Source organism: Megalobrama amblycephala, linkage group LG15, assembly GCF_018812025.1.
Source record: "Megalobrama amblycephala isolate DHTTF-2021 linkage group LG15, ASM1881202v1, whole genome shotgun sequence".
Classification (NCBI taxonomy): Eukaryota; Metazoa; Chordata; class Actinopteri; order Cypriniformes; family Xenocyprididae; genus Megalobrama; species Megalobrama amblycephala.
In genome coordinates, this window is record NC_063058.1 from 34,788,556 (window position 1) to 34,809,368 (window position 20,813).

Here is a 20,813-nt window from a genome sequence, read left to right on the forward strand (position 1 = left end):
CAATTCAGTGGAATCAACTCAATGGAATCAATTCAGTGGAATCAATTCAATGGAATCAATTCAGTGGAATCACTTCAATGGAATCAATTCAATGGAATCAATTCAGTGGAATCAACTCAATGGAATCAACTCAATGGAATCAATTCAGTGGAATCAATTCAGTGGAATCAATTCAGTGGAATCAATTCAATGGAATCAATTCAGTGGAAATGATTCCGGAAGAGAAGACAATGCTGAATAAAGTCGTAGTTTTTGTTATTTTTGGACCAAAATGTATTTTCGATGCTTCAACAAACTCTAACTGACCCTCTGATGTCACATGGACTACTTTGATGATGTTTTTATTACCTTTCTGGACATGGACAGTATACCGTACATACATTTTCAACGGAGGGACAGAAAGCTCTCGGACTAAATCTAAAATATCTTAAACTGTGTTCCGAAGATGAACGGAGGTCTTACGGGTTTGGAACGACATGAGGGTGAGTCATTAATGACATAATTTTCATTTTTGGGTGAACTAACCCTTTAAATCTTTATTTCCTGATGGCATGAATGAACGTTCTTGTTTTTTGTAATTTTCTGTAACATTATTATTGTTATTTTCATTACTTTAAATGTATATTTCATATAGTTTGTGCTATGTTTGTTACTTTTCAGACTCTCTTGCAGTGACTCTTGTGATAATTGATTGTTATTGGTGTTAATTGATGATTGTGATTGGATTCAGCTGATGGCTTTGAATTGCTTGTCTTTCTAGAAAGTTGCATTTTGAGCACTGAGGATAGCAATCTGCTGAAACGTCTGCTCATGCTCCTCTGTTTTTAACTCGCTTTGCACTTTATTGCACCATGCAATTGACAAAATAAATTAAGTCTTAAGTCTTTTTTGGTTTCTGTTTTGCTCAATTATTTTAGAATCACAAAGCTGATGAACACGTGCTTCAGTCGGTATTTAGCATGTGTTTGAGCGCCCCCTGGTGGTTTACACAAAAAACTGTCTGCAATTTTAGTTTATGAGATTTATCTGACAATATCAGGCCTGTAACTTCATATAAAATGCCATATATGAAGATTCAAGTGATGACAGGTATTACATATTCAGCAAAAGGTTATTTGATGGTGGTGGTCCTGAATTCTACTTGAGTTTTATTGTTTGGTGAGAAGGGGAAAGATTAAATTGACACTTCAAAGCAACTACTCTGAATAGAAGATTGATCCACAGATCTTCTGATACACTGGGGTGTATATTAACACAGACTTCATTAAGGCTGTCTTAATTAACGTTTGTTTTGATGTCTGGAGAGTCTCCAGGGACACGGAGATGAGTAGCTACTATACTTCTTAAAATGCAAATGACTGATTTGGACGGTTACAACTTGTCTAATTACTGAAAAGGATACAGCTGTTTGAAATAAAGCCAACATTCTGTCATTTACCACAGAATATAATTGATTTCAAAATTGGATAGCCTTTATATTGTCTATATTGGCAAGATTGGGTTTAAAATAAAACGGCTTGTGTTTTTTTTTTTTTTTATATAAAGTTACGCTATGTAACTTTTTTGATAATATATAAAAGTTATTAATGACAGAGTGAAAAAAAAATTAGTCTTCCAAACTGTTTTTACCCAAATATACTTTGATAAACCTAAAAAAATTCAGGCCGAATTTGGCGGGAAATTGCGTACCGACATAAATCGTTTTTTTTTTTTTTTTTTTTTTGTTAAGTCAACAGCTAGTCACATTGTTTATGCTGAACCTTGTTTTTTACATCAGGAAACACAAAAGGTGTAAATGTTTAGGGTAGCGAGTTTAAAATTTTATTTATAATATGATACAAGAATAGTCTGTGCAAGAAATGGATGGGACCTGTACAATATTAACAAAAATGTATTTGTAATGCAATCCAATGGCAAACACACAAAGCACAACACTCAGTTGCTCCGTTTGGCCATGATTGTGTCAAAGGATACATCTCATCAAGATATATATATTTTTTTACACAACATTTCAGCTTGTATACATGTATTGGTTGTATAAGGTTATATATGAATATAAAGTGCAAAAACAAGAACACTTACAGTGAAGGCATGGCCCTGAAGTGCTGTATGTGACAACATGTGTGTCGTTGTACTTGTGTGCTTGTGTGTGGGACTCTATCCATGTACAATATGGCCATATGGATAGCCTATCTTACACACACACACACAGTTACGCAGACACACACACTGAATATGGCCTAGGCTGGACTGGTGTCATATCAAATTCAACCACTTTCCAGCACATCGACGAATACGGAGTTCAACAGCATTCGTCTGTTTGCAATACATTTGAGTCTGTGCAATAAGTTGAGTTATACAAATATAATTAATATGAACAGCTGAAAAAAAGCTAAGATCTAAATTTCCCCTTTTTACATTTAAAAATAGACATTATTTGTATATATATCGCTCCTTCGGCCTCAGTAAAATAGCACCACAGGGTTGCACCTTTCAAGCCTAGAAATACGAAATTACCTGATAGAAGAACTGAGCGTTGTCTTGCTTTGGAAGAGTAAGGCATTTCCGTCATTTTTTGAAAGGATAAGAAAAATACATAAGCACTGTTAGTTGACTAGATTACATTTTTTTTTTATATCGCATATAATTATTATAGCATGATTTGCCTTTCGTATTTTTTTAAATGTAATTCTTCTTTCGCAATTGTTCTCGCGAAGACGTTTCGTTGTAATTAGCAAATTTTTTTATTTTTTTTTTCCCTAAAGCAAGTGCGTTTAGCATCACAGTTGCGGTTTATCATTCTTTCGAGAGAATGTGTGTGTCGGTGTCCGTCTCCTGCTGTCCAGTTCGTGTTTTCCGTGACGATCCTCAGGCTAGTTCTGCTGAGAGCCCTAGCGAAATAGAGAGGAATATGTTTTTATGATCAATTTCAAATTCTTAAAGGATTAGTCCACTTTCAAATGAAATTTTCCTGATAATTTACTCAACCCCATGTCATCCAAGATGTTCATGTCTTTCTTTCTTCAGTCGAAAAGAAATGAAGGTTTTTGATGAAAACATTCCAGGATTTTTCTCCATATAGTGGACTTCAATGGGCACCAAATGGTTGAAGGTCAAAATGTCAGTTTCAGTGCAGCTTCAAAGAGCTTTAAATTATCCCAGGCGAGGAATAAGAGTCTTATCTAGAGAAACCATCACTCATTTTCAAAAAAACCCCCCAAAATTGTATGCGTTTTAATCATAAATGCTCGTTTTGAACTAGCTCTCTTCTTCTTCTCTATCAGAATTCCAGCAGTGTAGACACTGCTAAGTGTATTACTGCCCTCCTCAGGTGAAAGTTTGAACTAAATTGTCATATTCAATATGCTAGTGCAAGTATATAACAATTAATTCAAACTTTGACCTGTGGAGGGCAGTAATTCACTTAGCAGTGTCTACACTGCTGGAATTCTAATAGAGAAGAAGAAGAAGAGAGCTAGTTCAAGATGAGCATTTATGGTTAAAACACATAAAATTTTGGGTTTTTTTTTTTTAAATGAGTGATGGTTTCTCTAGATAAGACTCTTATTCCTCGTCTGGTATCATTTAAAGCCCTTTGAAGCTGTAATGAAACTGTAATTTTGACCTTCAATCGTTTGGGCTCCATTGAAGTCCACTATATGGAGAAAATCCTGGAATGTTTTCATCAAAAACCTTAATTTCTTTTCGACTGAAGAAAGAGAGACATGAACATCTTGGATGACATGGGGGTGAGTAAATTACCAGGAAATTTTAATTTTAAAGTGAACTAATCCTTTAATGACCTAAGAGCCAATGAAAATTTTAACAAAGTCAAGAAAAGTCCAATTTTATCTTTCAAAAAAAGATTTACGATATCAACGCTAATCATGCTAATTCAAAAATGCTAACCGAGTTTGTTCTCTTGCGTTTCCAGCAGTCAGGGTTGAGACGTTTCTGCTCCTCAGCCAGAGCTTTGGCTTCCATGGTGTACATCCTCCTTTCCTCGTTTTTCATCTTCTTCCATTTATCGCCCAGAATCACGCTGATGGCTCTGCGTAAATAAGACAGAAATCTCATTTATAAGAGAAAGACCCATGTAACCGGACAAATTAAGGTAGTCATAATAGACTCATCTGAGCTAAATGTTATTTTTCCTATTATATTAAAACTGACTATTTCGCCCCATTTTAGTTAGGATAAAACTGTGTAAAAAAACAGACATCAAGATAGCTCACTACAATGGTTCGTTTGCACATCCACACACCTGTTGTCTTTGCCGGGGTACATCTGTGTGTATTCCACCCTGTACTTCTTGGCAAAAAGCATGAAGGCATTCATTGGCCGCTTGCACTTTGTGGGTGTGGCTCCAGAGCTCCCTGAGGCGTGGCTACGCTGTGATTTGCTGCTGGTGGAGTGGTGGGAGGAGCCGAGGGCCTCACAGTCGGGACTCACAGCGCCCCCACTGGACTGGGATGCCCGACGCTGGCGTGCCATACTGCTCAGAACGTACACGGCGGAAGAGTCGAGAGGGGTGAAGTCATAACTGTGTGTGAGGTGAGAAAACGATGTTAAACAACGATTCTGATATTTTCTCTCTCGAATTGATTCTGAGCTTAGTTTTAACAGCAGATGGGGCTCTAGGCTAGTTTTTAAACGCACACTCAAATGCTCACCAAGAAGAGTGCTAGAGAATGATCATGTGTTCGTTGGTTAAATATACTTGCACCTCGGCTCAGAATGCTTTTATGACGTGAGATTAATGTAAACACAGCCCACTGTGAACACCTTTGTAATTCACTTCAACCTTTTCGAACTTTATGAATGATTATTTTAGGTTTAAGTGGTGTGTGTAAAAGAATGGAAGCAAGCAGTGTACGGGTGTTTCTAAAGCACGTAGTGCCATCTGCTGTTAAAAACTTAGCTCAGAATTGATTCGAGAGAGAATCGTGATACATTCAGAAAATATGAGAATTAATTATGAATCGATGTATTGTCCCAGCTCTAACAAGACACATTTAGAAAATCTAAATTAAAATGAACAAATTAGGAGATAGGGGGGGCGCGATGGAGTAAGCTGGAAGTGAGGAGCTCTGCCAAGATAATACACTAATATAGTAATCTGAGCCCTAAAAAGTTGATAAAGCCACTGCTAACTACAATATAAGTGTCCCAACAGCAAGACTTCTGCTATGAAGAAAAACTTACGGAAGGGAAAATCGAAACAGATTCAAAAGACGTTAAGTCCCTTCACAGTCGGCAGTCCAAAAATGGCGGATAAATTAACGGAGTCTACACAAGAAACCACATCGGAGAATTCAATCTCGCTACAGACATTGAGAGAGGAATTGCAGGTATCCAGAGAAGCAGTGCTGGTGAAGCTGAAAGCTGAAATTGCGACATCATTTAATGATATCAAAGCAAACATTTCCTCCCTGCGCGAAGAAACGAAAGCGGACATCCGTGCTATACACGACGAGCTAGCAGGTGAACTAGCACGTCTCCGTTCTGCACAAGCAGAGACGGTCAGTAATGTCGAGGAAATAGGAAACACACTCAGCGAAACGATGGACAGAGTAACTGCTTTGGAACAATCAAATCAAGCGATCGCTAAAGAATGTAAGAAACTACAGGACAAATGCCTGGATCTAGAAAACAGAAGTAGGAGGCAAAACCTTCGTCTGGTGGGCATTAAAGAAGGAGCCGAAGGGGGGAACATCATCAGATTCCTAACTGAATTCTTCCCTGATGTGCTTGGTGCAGAGAACTTTGATTCACCGGTGATAATAGACAGAGCGCATCGCACTTTAGCTCCGAGGCCGGCGGCTGGAGAGAGACCCCGAGCCATACTCGTTCGCCTACATTACTACACGGACAAACTTAAGATACTGGATCTCGGCAAGGCGAAAGGCAGACTCATGTACAAGGGAGCCCAGGTACATATCTTTCCAGATATGAGTCCGGAAGTCACCAGATTGCGCGCGGCTTTCAACCCGGTGAAAAGAAAACTCCGTGAAGCCAACATAGCGTACAGCCTGTTCTACCCAGCAAGACTCGCTATCACGGTGGACGGCATTAGGCACTCATTTGACTCTCCGCGAGCTGCCGAAGAATTCTTCAATCAGAAAATTACTACGAGCTGACTTGTGCAAGTATAGCTTGAATAGTCACTTTTTGTGTGTTACTGACACACACACGTAATCTGATGATACTTTAAGATCTTTTCCCCTGTTTGTTATGATGTAGTTATACCTTTACATAACAAGAAGTGAAGTGATTACACGATTATCTAGCAGGAACTCGGGATTTATGTTAAACTGTTGGCCGATATGTAAGAAGGGACTTTATTTTTATAATATTTCCTTTGTCATTACTTGCTGTTGCTTTATAGTATAATCTAATAATTGATTGGGGTTCAGATGTCTTAAACACATAAATATCAAAGAGGAGCAGAGAGAATCTCGTTTAGTTTTCGTTTAGCTTTCTCTCAAGCTGTTGGAAACAGCAATATTGTTTTTGGTGAATTTGTTATTCCCCTACTACTTGTTTGGGAAGTGGCGGGGGTGGGATGGGCAAATGTTAATGTTGAAGAGTTTGGAGTTCTTATGTGGTTAAGTGTTATATATGTTTTTTTTTTTTTTTTCCTTTTTTTTTTTTTTTTTTTTTTCTCTCCTTTCTATGTGGATGCGGGGATATTTACCTATTTCTTCCACCCTCTATCAATATAGAATGTTGTTAGAATTATGACGGGATCTTTAAAAACACTTGAAGAGACTAATGTGCAGTTTGTCACGTGGAATTGTAAAGGCCTGAATGGTGCTGTGAAAAGAGGTAATATACTGGCTCATCTTAGGAAGCTGGGAGCGGATGTTGCCTTTCTACAAGAGACACATCTCAAAAATCATGCACACAAACAATTATATAAAAATTGGATCGGGCACGTGTTTCACTCAAAATTTAATTGCAAGTCACGTGGAACGGCCATCATAATCAATAAAAGTATTCCTTTTACTACATCTGATATAATATCTGACCCAAATGGTAGATATATTATTGTAACCGGGAAACTTTATAATACCCCTGTAACACTGGCGAACATCTATGCTCCCAACTACGATGATGAGAAATTTATAAATTCAGTATTAGCAATCCTACCCAACCTTCATAGCCACAACCTAATTTTAGCAGGAGATTTTAATCTGGTAATGGATACGGTATTGGACAGATCATCAAGCAGACAACAGTCTGTATCTAAATCAGCCAAACTAATCCAGAATTTTTTAAAATCAGCAAATTTAATAGAAGCTTGGAGATATTTAAACCCAACCACTAAAAAGTATTCTTTCTTCTCGCAACCGCACAATTCTTATTCTAGGATTGATTATTTTTTCTTAGACTCCAGATTACTTTCGTCAGTAAAGTATATTGACTATGAAGCCATTGTCTTATCAGATCATGCCCCATTAAAATTACAACTAACCTTCCCCAACAGATATACTTCCAGAACCTGGCGAATGGATAATAGTTTATTGTCTAACGAAACACATGTTGAGTTTATAAAATCCCAAATAGAATTTTATATGCAAATCAACAAAACCCCTGAGATATCTAAAAGCATATTATGGGAAGCTTTGAAAGCTTATTTACGTGGTCAAATTATCTCTTTTTCTGCACATCAGACTAAGGCTAAAAAAGAGAAAAGGCTAAAATTAATAGAACAAATTTCAGAAATAGATCACCAATATGCAGAATCTCCTACTGCTGAACTTCTGACAAAAAGAATAACGTTGCAAACAGAATTTAATCTTCTAGCATCAGATGAGACTGTTAAATTAATAAATCGTTCCAGACATAAATATTATGAATATGGTGATAAAATAGGAAAGTATTTGGCTCATCAGATAAGAGTATCTGAGACATCAAAATTAATAACTGAGATTCGCACAGGTTCTGGTTGTATAACAAAAGATCAATTAGAAATTAATCAAGAATTTAAATTTTTTTATAGTAAACTATATTCAACAGAATCAGTAAAAGAAGTCAAACTCTTGGATGACTTCTTTGATAATTTGGATATCCCTTCTATTAATGAAAGAGATAAAAAGCTATTGGAGGAACCTATTTCCCTAGAAGAGGTTAGGATTGCAATACAGAATTTACAATCTTCAAAGGCACCAGGTCCAGATGGGTATACGCCAGAATTTTACAAGATGTTTCTTGCTGACATCGCCCCTCTCCTTCTAGATGTTTTTAATGAATCATTAGAGAGGGGTCTTCTTCCAGCCACGTTTTACCAAGCGTCTATTTCTTTACTGCATAAAAAAGGAAAGGACCCACTTGATCCAGCATCATATAGACCAGTGAGCCTACTAAACGTTGACAACAAAATATTAGCTAAAATAATGGCCATCAGGTTAGAAAATATACTTCCATCAATAATTCATGAAGATCAGACTGGTTTCATCAAAAATAGACAAATGGTTCACAACATTCGCAGATTATTCAATATAATATACTCTTCTCACTCAAGATCTTATTCGGAAATCCTTATTTCATTGGATGCTGAAAAGGCCTTTGACAGGGTCGAGTGGGATTATCTCTTCTCGGCCCTGTCAAGGTTTGGTTTCGGATCTATATTTATTTCGTGGATTAGGCTTCTTTATGCATCCCCAATGTCATCAGTACAGACAAATAAATTACGGTCTGATTACTTTATGTTAGAACGTTCTACTAGACAAGGCTGCCCATTATCTCCAATGCTTTTTGCATTAGCAATCGAACCTCTGGCAATCTCTTTACGAAACTTAACAGTTTACAGTGGGGTCTTTCGAGGGGAAGGGGAACATAAAGTATCATTATATGCAGATGATTTATTATTATATATTTCCAACCCATCTAAATCTATTCCTGCAATAACTTCCACTTTAAAGAAATTTGGACAAATCTCAGGGTATAAACTTAACATGGGGAAAAGTATACTATTTCCAATTAACAATTTAGCTGATCAACAATCTTTTGAAACACTGCCCTTTAAAACTTTAACCCAGTTTAAATACTTAGGAATTAATGTCACTAAGATATTTGTAGATCTATTTAAAGAGAATTTTTCAAAATTACTTGATCAAATAACACAGGATCTACAGAGATGGTCTCATATAGCTATCTCATTAGCAGGGAAAATTAATATTATCAAAATGAACATTCTTCCCAAATTTTTATTTCTATTTCAGTGTATACCAATATATATCAAGAAGAGTTTTTTCCATATTCTTGATAAAATTATTTCGGAATTTATTTGGGATAGGAAGATTCCTAGAATAAGGAAGGTATTTTTACAGAGACCCAAATCAAAAGGAGGAATGGGACTTCCAAACTTTCAGATTTATTACTGGGCGAGTAATATAAGAATGATGGCCTACTGGTTGCAAAAACAACCCCAGTTATGGGTAAACATAGAAAGCGTATGCTGTTATCCTTCCTCACTTTCTGCTCTATTGTTTTCATCTTTAGCCACTTTACACCCTTATCCATTATATAATCCAATAGTTTCACATACACTCAAGATCTGGTCCCAGGTCCGAAAATTTTTTGGCTGGCAGACTGGTTCTCTCCAAAGCCCTATTATAAAAAATCACTCGTTTGCTCCCTCATTTAAAAGTACAACATTTGATGATTGGGTTGGAAAAGGAATTTATAGTTTTACAGACTTATTTATTGATAATGTGTTTCCATCATTTGAGCAGCTACAAAAGAAATATAACATACCTCGATCACATTTTTTTAAATATTTGCAGCTACGAAACTTTGTTAAACAAAATAATCCATTATACCCCAACTCCCCAAATCAATCCATAATGGAAATGATACTTTTGCGTGACCCTCACAAAAAAAGAGGTATTTCAAATATATATGAAGCACTATTTCAGTTGACAAGCACATCAACTCTAGAACACTTAAAATCCTCTTGGGTGAAAGACTTAGATGTTGAAATAACAGAGGAGCAATGGGAGGCGGCGCTTAAACAGATTCATAGCTCATCAGTATGTGCAAGACACGGACTCATACAGTTTAAAGTAATACATCGTTTACACTGGTCTAAGCAAAAACTCAGTAAGATATTCCCAAATGTAGACCCTTCTTGTGATCGTTGTGGGCATGCACCGGCATCACTGGCCCATATGTTTTGGAGTTGCCCAAAATTATCATCCTACTGGAGAAGTATTTCTCTGACATTGTCAAGATTATTACAAAGGTCTATTGACTTAGATCCCCTGGTGGCAGTTTTAGGTATTGTTAAATATGAGATAGTTAAAAACAGGGCCGAACAAAACATAATTTCATTTGTCTGTTTACTAGCACGAAGATTAATATTGTTAAACTGGAAACAGAAAGCTGCCCCCACATATATAAATCTTATGAGGGATGTAATGAAACATTTGGAGCTAGAGAAAATCAGATTCTCCTTAAAAAATAAAGAGGAAAAATTTTCTGACATATGGCAACCTTTTATAAATTACTTCGGTAATATTGGCTCTACGGGAAGTGGTTGAATTGATTCATTGAGATAAATGGTTAATCGAGCTCAAAGGATGGAATTCATACTTGAGGTGGACTAATACCCCCCACTTTAGTTTTATACATTTAGTCTACAGTTGTTTTCTGTGTATTTTGTAATTTTTTTTTTTTTTTTTTTTTCTCTGTGTGTAATTATTTGTTGGTTATACGTTAGATATGAGTGAATATGTGTTGGTTTATATGTGTTGTATGGTTTGGATATGTTAAAAGAAAAATCCAATAAATAAAGTGTTAAAAAAAAAATAAAATGAACAAATTAAATTAAAACAAAAGTTGCAAAAAAGTATCAAATGAGGTCATGTATTACATTAAATCACCCCCCCCAATTTGTCATTTCCACAATGAAAAAAAAAACAAACAAAAAAAAAACATTTTCTAATACATTTTTAAGATTAAAAGTAGTATCTGTTAATATTAGTTAACGCACTGAGAACTAACATGAACATTTTTATTTAACAAAGATTAATAAATGCTGTACAAATGTATTGTTCATTGCTAGTTGATGCATTAAAGTAATGTTAACAAATGAGACCTTATTGTAAAGTGTTACTTTATATCCGATATATTATTTGAATTTAATATTTATACATCATGGTAGTATTTGTTTTATTGCCTTTAGTTTGTTCTGATTGTTTTTTTTTTTACTGTATTATATAAGGAAATCCACCCTTAAAAAAGATAGGAATTACAAAAAAAAACCCAATAAGTTTGAAAAAATAAGAAAAAAATGTATGTATAAAATATATATAATGTATGTATAATATACATATATATAATGAAAAATGGGCTGTTTTCATTACATAGAATATAATAGATTTTTAACAGATTTATAACAGTTAATTTTGACCTGGATATGTGAGATTTATTCAAAAACTTGTTTGTTTTTACCTCCCAGTGTTATTTTAGTATTATATACTATTATAATATTCATTAATACAGTATTTTGGATTAGCTTTTGATATAATATTTTCAGTTCTCATTTTAATTTTAGTAATTTTGTTTCTCAAAATATGTCTGACGACCAAATCGTGGCCAAAATCACACAGTGTGCACACGGCTTTTAGTGGCCAAGGCAACATTTCAAAGTTTTAGGGTTTTCCATCTAATATTTGTTATATTTTAATCTAATATTCAGCTTTATTTCAATTAAGGAAAATTAGTTAACAATAACAACGCAGGTTACCTCCTAAAAGTGTCAAAAACGACAGAGTCATCACAGTTGATGGCGTCACGGTGTCCTGGCGGCAGACACAAGTCTCCAACCTGCATGTCATAGCAGGGAATGCCGTGCTGTACAACGGTAAGGCTGGGATAGAAAGAAGACCAGCCTAACACACACACACACACACACACACAGTTAGAATAATCTTCTGAAATCACACTGATCTTTTAACGATAATGCATAGAAAAGGGCTTCTGCATTTACCTTTATTTTTCACAAAAAACGGATGGTCCAATCTGCACTCAGCGGTCAGAAGCCCTGCTTCAGGGGAACCAGGGTCAAAGGTTAATTTCAGGACAGATTGGCCGAACGACACACTCTCCTCAAAGACCACCAGCTTTAGACCATCAGAGCCATAACTCTGCGAGACAAACAAACATAAATTACTTTGGCAATAAGATTTTTCAATGCATACTTGAATAATTACAGTGCTCATGTGTGCATCATTACCTTCATTGGGTTGGACTGTGCTTCTCCCTCGTCATCAGAATCTTCATCCGACTCCAACACATCCTCTGCCTCCTGCCACTCCACGTTCAGACCTTTGTGGAAGCGTAAACGTGTTCCTGGAGGAAAAAGACAGTTTGCAGATACCCACATATCAAAAGAGAAAAATTAAACTAAATACACTTTTGTTAAAACCACATCTAAGTATAAACAAACATGTTCTAGGAAGAGGGTGTGAGGAACAGAATCTGTTCTGAGGACTTCATGTCCCTCCTGTGACCCAGAGACACGCCTGTTTTCCTCTTTTACTCCTGCTGCTCTGCATTTGTAACAGCAGAAGGTGCTGTTCACCACACTTCTCTAAGTCAGAGATATTCAGTAATGGCATATGATCTGTGTGTGTCTTTACCTTTCATGAAACAATGCCAGGCAGTGGAGGGCCAGGAGTGGGACCATCCCATGTCGTCATCATCGGACAGAGACGACATACAGAAAATGCCGGACTCCGACTCACTGCTGGCCTGTAAATTGCACACAAAACAGCCTTAAAAGTCTATACTATATTCTATTTACTCTTTAACTGTCAGCCGGGATCCAAAATTAACAGTAAATAAAATTACTGACTTACAGGCCATGTGGCCGCTAATGTTATTAAGAACAGCAACATAATGCATGCTTTCAGTCAAACTGTAAATCTTATGTTTAGAGTGCCAAATGTTGCATAGTGTTGCATATAAAATATTGATCGCAATCTAATCAAAGTAATCAAATTTGGCTGAGAAATTACCCCAAAAAGATCATTTAAAGTCATTATTGTTTTAAATGAGAAAAGCATATAGATAACAAAAAGTAGTTTTAGAAATAAATATTTTATTTGATTCAACATAGAATTTATTACACAAACTACAAGGCAGCCATGATTTTTTTCAGAAGCTGCATCTGAATCGGTATTTAGATGTATTTACAGACCAAAACAGTTTGGTTACCAACATTCTTCAAAATATCTTCTTTATTGTTCCACAAAAGTCATACAGGTTTGAAACAACATGAGGGTGATTAAATGTATATAAACAGTTTTCATTTTTGGGCAAACTATCTATTTTTTTTTTTTAATGAAATGATACTCTAAATAAGAAACTAAAACTGCCAGTAGGTGGCGGTAAATGTCTAAATGAGTAAGTCATTGAGTCATTCATTAATTCGATTCGTTCAAATGGCTGATTCATTCAGGAATGAGGTAAATAGGTGTGTTCGCTGCACAGACCAATTGGCGTATGACATCAAAGTCGCTTCAAGTCGAACACACCTAATGGCTCTTTTTATAATAGGCCATTGAATCATTGGTTAACCCGAATGATTCGTTAAGATGGCTGATTCATTCAGGAATGGAGTAAATGGCTCTTTTTATGAATGGACCATTGAATCATTGGTTAACCTGACTGATTCGTTAAGATGGCAGATTCATTCAGGAATGGAGTAAATGGCTCTTTTTATGAATGGACCATTGAATCATTGGTTAACCTGACTGATTCGTTAAGATGGCTGATTCATTCAGGAATGGAGTAAATGGCTCTTTTTATGATTGGCCATTGAATCATTGGTTAACCCGACTGATTCGTTAAGATGGCTGATTCATTCAGGAATGGAGTAAATGGCTCTTTTTATGAATGGACCATTGAATCATTGGTTAACCTGACTGATTCGTTAAGATGGCTGATTCATTCAGGAATGGAGTAAATGGCTCTTTTTATGAATGGACCATTGAATCATTGGTTAACCTGACTGATTCGTTAAGATGGCAGATTCATTCAGGAATGGAGTAAATGGCTCTTTTTATGATTGGGCCATTGAATCATTGGTTTACCTGACTGATTCGTTAAGACGGCTAATTCATTCAGTAATGGAGTAAATGGCTCTTTTTATGAATGGACCATTGAATCATTGGTTTACCTGACTGATTCGTTAAGACGGCTAATTCATTCAGTAATGGAGTAAATGGCTCTTTTTATGAATGGACCATTGAATCATTGGTTTACCTGACTGATTCGTTAAGATGGCTAATTCATTCAGGAATGGAGTAAATGGCTCTTTTTATGAATGGGCCATTGAATCATTGGTTAACCCGACTGATTCGTTAAGACGGCTGATTCATTCAGGAATGGAGTAAATGGCTCTTTTTATGAATGGACCATTGAATCATTGGTTAACCCAACTGATTCATTAAGATGGCTAATTCATTCAGGAATGGAGTAAATGGCTCTTTTTGTGAATGGGACATTGAATCATTTGTTGATCCGACTGATTTACTGAATAAACGTGGATTCATCCAGAAATGAAACACCGCAGTGTGTTTCTTGGAGACGCCCAACAGTTCTGCTCTGGCTTTATAGGCAATATTTTCGTTGGAAAAAATTAACAAAAACAGACAATATTGTGAGTAAAATATATCACAATATTACCTTCTTATTTATTGAACTGTCAATATCACACTTGCACTCGTGCTATTTGGGACAAAAACAGCAATTGCTTAGCTATCATATGATATAAATATGAGACAAAAACTCGTACAGGGGTATTTTCGCCAATATCTTGAATTTTAGGGGTATTCCAACTGCATTCTATAGCAAGGCCATAACCATATCTTGAACATTGAGGGGACCAATAAATAAACAGAACAGTTAAGGAAACTCTAGGTCTAATTGTAGTTGGGAAATAATATTTTTTGAACTATTTGCAAATAATATTTGCATTAAAATATGCACACATGTAGGCTACATTTTATTTGTATGCCTAATGTGTCGAAAACATAAAAGTACCTCGTCACACTCAGTTAGGAATTACATGAATCACATAAATACATATTATTTGATAAAAAGAAATTCAAGTAGTTTGCATCACTTCATGTTACTGTTGATCTTTTACCATTTCTATCGCAAAACATGTACCGTATTAAATGTTTCACTATTTACAACTTACCTCACTCTCTTTCAATGTTAAACTGACGCTTCGTGCTGGAATTCACAAATCTGCATCTGTGAACAGTAAACCCCGCCTACTTTGATTTGATTGGCTATCTCAATCATTTTGACACTGATGAGCACTGTTAGACTAAAACAATTTATCTTTTAAACCTTTTGTCATCCTGAACACATACAGAGCGCTGTGTAATGAAGTGCAGCAGAGCAGTGCAAGAATTTCAAATATTAGGGAGGGGGGACAATTTTGTCATTTGTAATTATTGGGGGGGGGGAGATACCAAAAATATTCTCGTCACTTTATAATATTAATATTGAACCACTGTACTCACATGAACTGATTTAAATATGTTTTTAGTACATTAATGGATCTTGAGAGAGGAAATGTCATTGCTGTGAATGCAGGCCTCACTGAGCCTTCGGATTTCAACAAAAATATCTTAATTTGTGTACCGAAGATGAACGAAGGTGTTACGGGTGTGGAACGGCATGAGAAATAAATTACATTATTTAAATTTTTGGGTGAACTAACCCTTTAAAGCTCATTATTAGTGTTTGTGTTTGGAAACGCCGGTGGTCGTACCCTGGTGCGGCGGCGTTCTCTCATGTGGCTGCGGGCGGGGCTGGGGGCGCTGCTGGAAGACAGAGGGGGTCTAGCGTAGGAATGTAAACTGCTACTGCTGGAGAAGATGTGGACAGGAGAAGACCTGCAATGATAATGCATCATCAGTATAGCCTGAGCTGCACAATTTACATGAATCTGCAATTGCGCAATTCCTGACCGGTTGTGTGGGGCGTTCTGGAGCAGGGGGCTTTGAGGGCTCGTGGCGATGTTGGCCAGCTCGGTCAGCCAGTTTGTGTGTGAAACACTGCCCTCTGGCCTGGAGCTCCATCCTTCGCCGAGCCCCTCCTCATGATGGGACACGCCCGGGGCCACCTGGAACACGCCGGGGGTCGTCTGGTCATCCTGCACCTCCTGCAGCTCAGGAAGGTCATCTGCACAGACAGAAACTGTCATTGCAAATTTTTTTGCACTTGATTTTTACATTTTTAGATGAAAACGTGAGTGGTACGCTTATTTACCGTACTCCATGTGACTCTCGTTAGAAGGGCAGCCAGGTGAGGAGGGCAGACGCTCATTGCACTTGAGCAGGTCGAATGCCTCGTCCATACCTGAGCTCTGTGACTGGACTTGCTGGACTCTCTGGGGGACCGACTGAGTTTTCACTTCCCACACCATATTATGACATGTCAGCTGAGCAGGCTGCGAATGCAAGAGAAGCGCTTAAAGTGAAAGAAAAATGAGGTAGGTAATTTCCAGACCAGCATACTTGCATATGCTTTTACTTTGTGTTTGTGTTTGCTTTTGCAATATGTAGACTTTTGTTTTTGAATAAATGAATGAATGAATGAATGAATGAACAGAGGGGAAAAAACAGCCTGTTCTGTGGGGTATTGTGCAATATGTTCTTGGCCACTGCTTGTGCACACGTAACGTATGTTAAATGAGAGAATTTAAAAGGCGTTTGAGTCATTAATTTAGGCGTGTTACGTTACGCGTTTTGCTTTTTTTGCGAACATACTGCTGTAAAGCGCGGTCACGTGACTCGCATTGCACGCAAGGCTTGTTTATAAACTTTCTGGGACTTCGCGCATGCGCAGCGCAGCTCATTCATTCATAACTGCGTAACAACGGGGGATCAATAACAGCGATAGATTGCGCTAGAAAATTCACCATTACTTTTGAAATTCGTAGATTTAAGCCTCGTCGTTCGATTCAATCGAAGATCAGTCCGTGTTTAAGAGCGGAAAGCGTTATTTGAGGCCATTTTGCTCGGTTTCAGTTTTCCACACAGGAAGAAAATAAGATTTTTCTGCACTCGCGAATTAACGCTAAACAAAATGGATGAAAGCGCATAAACGTTTTGGTTTAGAATTGATATTTTAACACGAATAATGTCGATTTTATGACAAACCACGGGGATAATAACTTCAATACGGCTGTAGCAACAATACGACGGTCTTTGTTTGGAAAAAATCGCTAAAAATGAATCAACACCTGCGGTGTTTAATAAAAACGCATCTTATATTGACCATCCAGTGGTCAGACGTTTGATCCATGTAGAAATAATGATAATAAACGCTTAAAACTGATCTCAAATGTCAATGGTGGAGCTGTAAACAAAAGAATGTCAACAAGTTGAGACATGGTACATCAAGTCCTTCCTTTTCCCCCTAGTGTAATGAATGGAGACCCTGTTTTCTTCTTGGCTTTAATAAAAAACACAACTGGTTGTGTTTAATGATCGTCGCTAAGGTGAGGTAGAGAATTACTAAACCACAAGCAAAACAACAAACGTCACAGAGGGAAAAAAACATCAAGTATAAAGTTGTCATTTGCGGTCGAAACAATGAATGACAGTCTTTTTGTTCGCAACGGCCGCAACCGTCGCCGTCTAAAATAGTCACATGAAATAAACTTCATTGACATTACTGTTTCGTTTCATTGTAATATTTCAACAACTTTTTTTACTTACCAAACCTGTCGCCATTACCGAGTATCTCTGGCATTCTCCGCGAAGGCAGGACTGATTACTTTTAGATCTGGCCTCCTATTGGTGGAGACGTACGTCAGTCAGGTGAACTCGAAGCGCGATTGGCTAGTCGCTTGGACACTGGGATAGACATGGATGGGTTTGTTATTGTGTTTGTGATTGGCCTGTTCTGCATGCCCGTTACATCAGCCGTGGATTTAATTTGTTGAGACGGGATGTTTTTTATGAAAGACCCTCCTTCTTTGTTAAATAGAGGTCTTGAGATATGTATTGTCTTAAGACGTTGTAAACAAACATTAATCCTCGCATTTGGATAAAATTACAGCTCATTTAACACTTATAGGGACTTTTTAGACCCCAAACGACGTTTGCTAAAATAAAATAAAAATGTTATCTTTGTCCAAATGACATGAAACTTTGTACAGTTAACACTTTCTAGATCTACAAATAAAAAGCATTGGAGTGATATCTTGTTTTTATGTTAGTGTAGAAGAAAAAGTCACACTCAGGGTATTTGGGGTCTCCAGAGACCCCAGGCAACAAAATGTAATTTTGTAACTCATAGATGCAAACTCCTCACCTTTCAGTGACAACTCACCTTTTTGAGATCAAAATAGGTCACTTATGGGATTTGCATAGATCCAAGGAGAAAGTGTTTTTATGGGTGTATTTGAGGTCTGAGATGTGGGAACGGTGAAGAGAGATGGCAAACAGTTTGCAGTTTGGCTCAGTATTGCCATCTAATCAGCCAATATTGTCTTAAAGGTGCTATAAGCGATCCTGGGCGGAGTAACTTCCTGTTGGCGTTCGAAGTGTTGTCAAACAAAACAGAGGCTAGCTAGACCCTCCCTCCCTCCTCCTCCCCCTCCCCTCCCTGCTTCCTGAAACAGTCATGAACGCGCATTTAAAATCATTCTTGTCGGTTATTGGCTGGAGCATGTTTATTATGATTCGTGGTCCAGGCTGCACCAGTTTGTTTTTATTGCCGTTTTTGGAGCTTGTGGCGACTACAGAGACCGCGTTTTTTTACAGTGTGTTCAGGGGACAGGCAGCTAGCGGATAGTGAGGAGATGTTTGCTGTATGTGACAAAAAATGTTTTGGCCTAAAAACGTGTGACATCGCTTAGAGCACCTTTAAATATCCTGCATTACAGTTTTGGATATATACGGTATTAAAAATAAATAAAAAATCCCTTAAAGTAACTACAAATGAGCATGTAAAGCAAATATTTTTTTTAAAAAACATTGTGCGAAGCATGCCCCCGCCCCACGCAATGTTCTCACCTTTTCCCCCCTTACCATCCCTGCATCCCTGGTAACAAACTAGTTGTTTTTAAAAAACAAATGTAATTTTACTCTGTTTATTAATGTTTTTACTTCATATTTGTGCAGTTTTTGAAGGATTTATCATGTCTTTTAAATTTATTTAATAAATAAATAAATGAATATTTTTATACAAAAACATCTTTTTATGTAAAATTATATAAGACCCACATTTCTAACTTTCATTCATGGGGATAACATGGATAATTTGACATGGTTTAGTGTAAGATTTTTGCCCATCTTTCAGAAAATGCAGTTTTAAAAGTAAAAAAATGATTACTTTTACCAATAGATGGCAGCAGAGCTCCACTATGTGCTATTTGACTGACTGAAAGACATCTTTTCACAAGTATTTTTCAGTTCTAAATATAATGAAATCACAATTATGACTATAAAAGCTACTTTTTGTCAAAGTTTAGCATTTTTTTTATACTAAAAAAATAAGTTTTTCAAAAATGTTGATTTTGAGGATGAATTTTGTTCATTTTCTCAGCGGGGTCTCATCATAATGTAATAATATTGAAAAACTGATTTTTTTTTTCATTAAAAAAATACTAAACTTTGTCAAAAAGTAGCTTTTATTGTCATAATTGTGATTTCATTATATTTAGATATGAATCCAACTGAAAAATACTTGTGAAAAGATGTCTTTCAGTCAGTCAAATGGCAAATAGTGGAGCTCTGCAGCCATCTACTGGTAAAAATGATAATTTTTTACTTTTAAAACTGCATTTTCCAAAAGATGGGCAAAAATCTTACACTAAACCATGTCAAATTATCCATGTTATCCCCATGAATGAAAGTTAGAAATGTGGGTATTTTATAAAGTGAATTTTACATAAAAAGCTGTTTTTGTATAAAAACCTATTTAAAAAATATTTATTTATTTATTTATATAAATTTAAAAGACATGATAAATCCTCCAAAAACTGCACAAATATGAAGTAAAAACATTAATAAACAGAGTAAAATTACAACTGTTTTAAAAAGAAACAATAATTTTGTTACAAAATTACATTTTGTTGCCTGGGGTCTCTGGAGAAACCAAAGACCCTGAGTGTACTTCTCAAACGAAGACCGCACAAGAGTTAAAGTGAAATGGCTGTTAAATGCAGGTTATGGGTCCAATTAAATATCACATCCATATGAGGAAGTTTAATTTTTTAAGGCATATCTATGAAAATGTTACTCAGCGAGGTCATAATATGCATGTAAAATAAATCTGTAATAATCACAACATGATTTAAATACAAAATTGTTCTTTATTTGAATGGAAAGTCAAATATAACTGACGTTATAATACTGGGCTCTCTTGCACCAAGAGACTGTAGACCTTTGATCCATTTTTCAGGACATAAAAAGCATTAGCGACTCAGTAGGCGGCAGAAATTCACACAGAAATGGTACAGAAATGAGCATTGATCAGCAATTAAAAGTCTTTTTTCCCCCAGTGAACAGGGTAGAAATTGTGTTAAGTTACACTGACACACAGATATGGTTTAGGGATTCATTACAGGTTAGTTTACCAAGAGACAAACCTGTGGGGATCTACATGGGAAGAGGTGATGATGATGATGATGATGATGGCTAAGCTGTTCATATTAGAGGTAGACAGTAATGAATCTTCAGTAATGCTTTAGGAAGAAATGGATACTACTAGTAATGCTTATGACTTGCTGTGAAGCAAAAAGATCCAATCAACAAGGACGAACTTCTCAT

The 20,813-nt window shown here is 36.5% G+C and overlaps 1 protein-coding gene across 2 annotated transcripts; it reads right to left on the reverse strand.

Moving 5' to 3' along the window:
* Positions 1-1,798: 1,798 nt before the first annotated feature.
* Positions 1,799-17,883, reverse strand: LOC125247153 (HMG box-containing protein 1-like). Of its 2 annotated transcripts, none has more exons than XM_048158367.1 (11): positions 17,754-17,883; positions 16,300-16,480; positions 15,999-16,212; positions 15,800-15,923; positions 12,651-12,762; positions 12,245-12,360; positions 11,999-12,155; positions 11,756-11,900; positions 4,265-4,543; positions 3,910-4,051; positions 1,799-2,891 (listed from the first exon to the last, which is right to left on the reverse strand). In XM_048158367.1, the coding sequence occupies exons 1-11, from the start codon at positions 17,766-17,768 to the stop codon at positions 2,874-2,876; spliced, it is 1,503 nt and encodes a 500-aa protein (XP_048014324.1). In that variant the 5' UTR covers positions 17,769-17,883; the 3' UTR covers positions 1,799-2,873. The 2 variants fall into 2 exon arrangements, with proteins under 2 accessions (XP_048014324.1, XP_048014323.1); XM_048158366.1 differs by having other exon boundaries at positions 16,300-16,500; positions 17,754-17,802.
* Between the last annotated feature and the right edge of the window lie 2,930 nt (positions 17,884-20,813).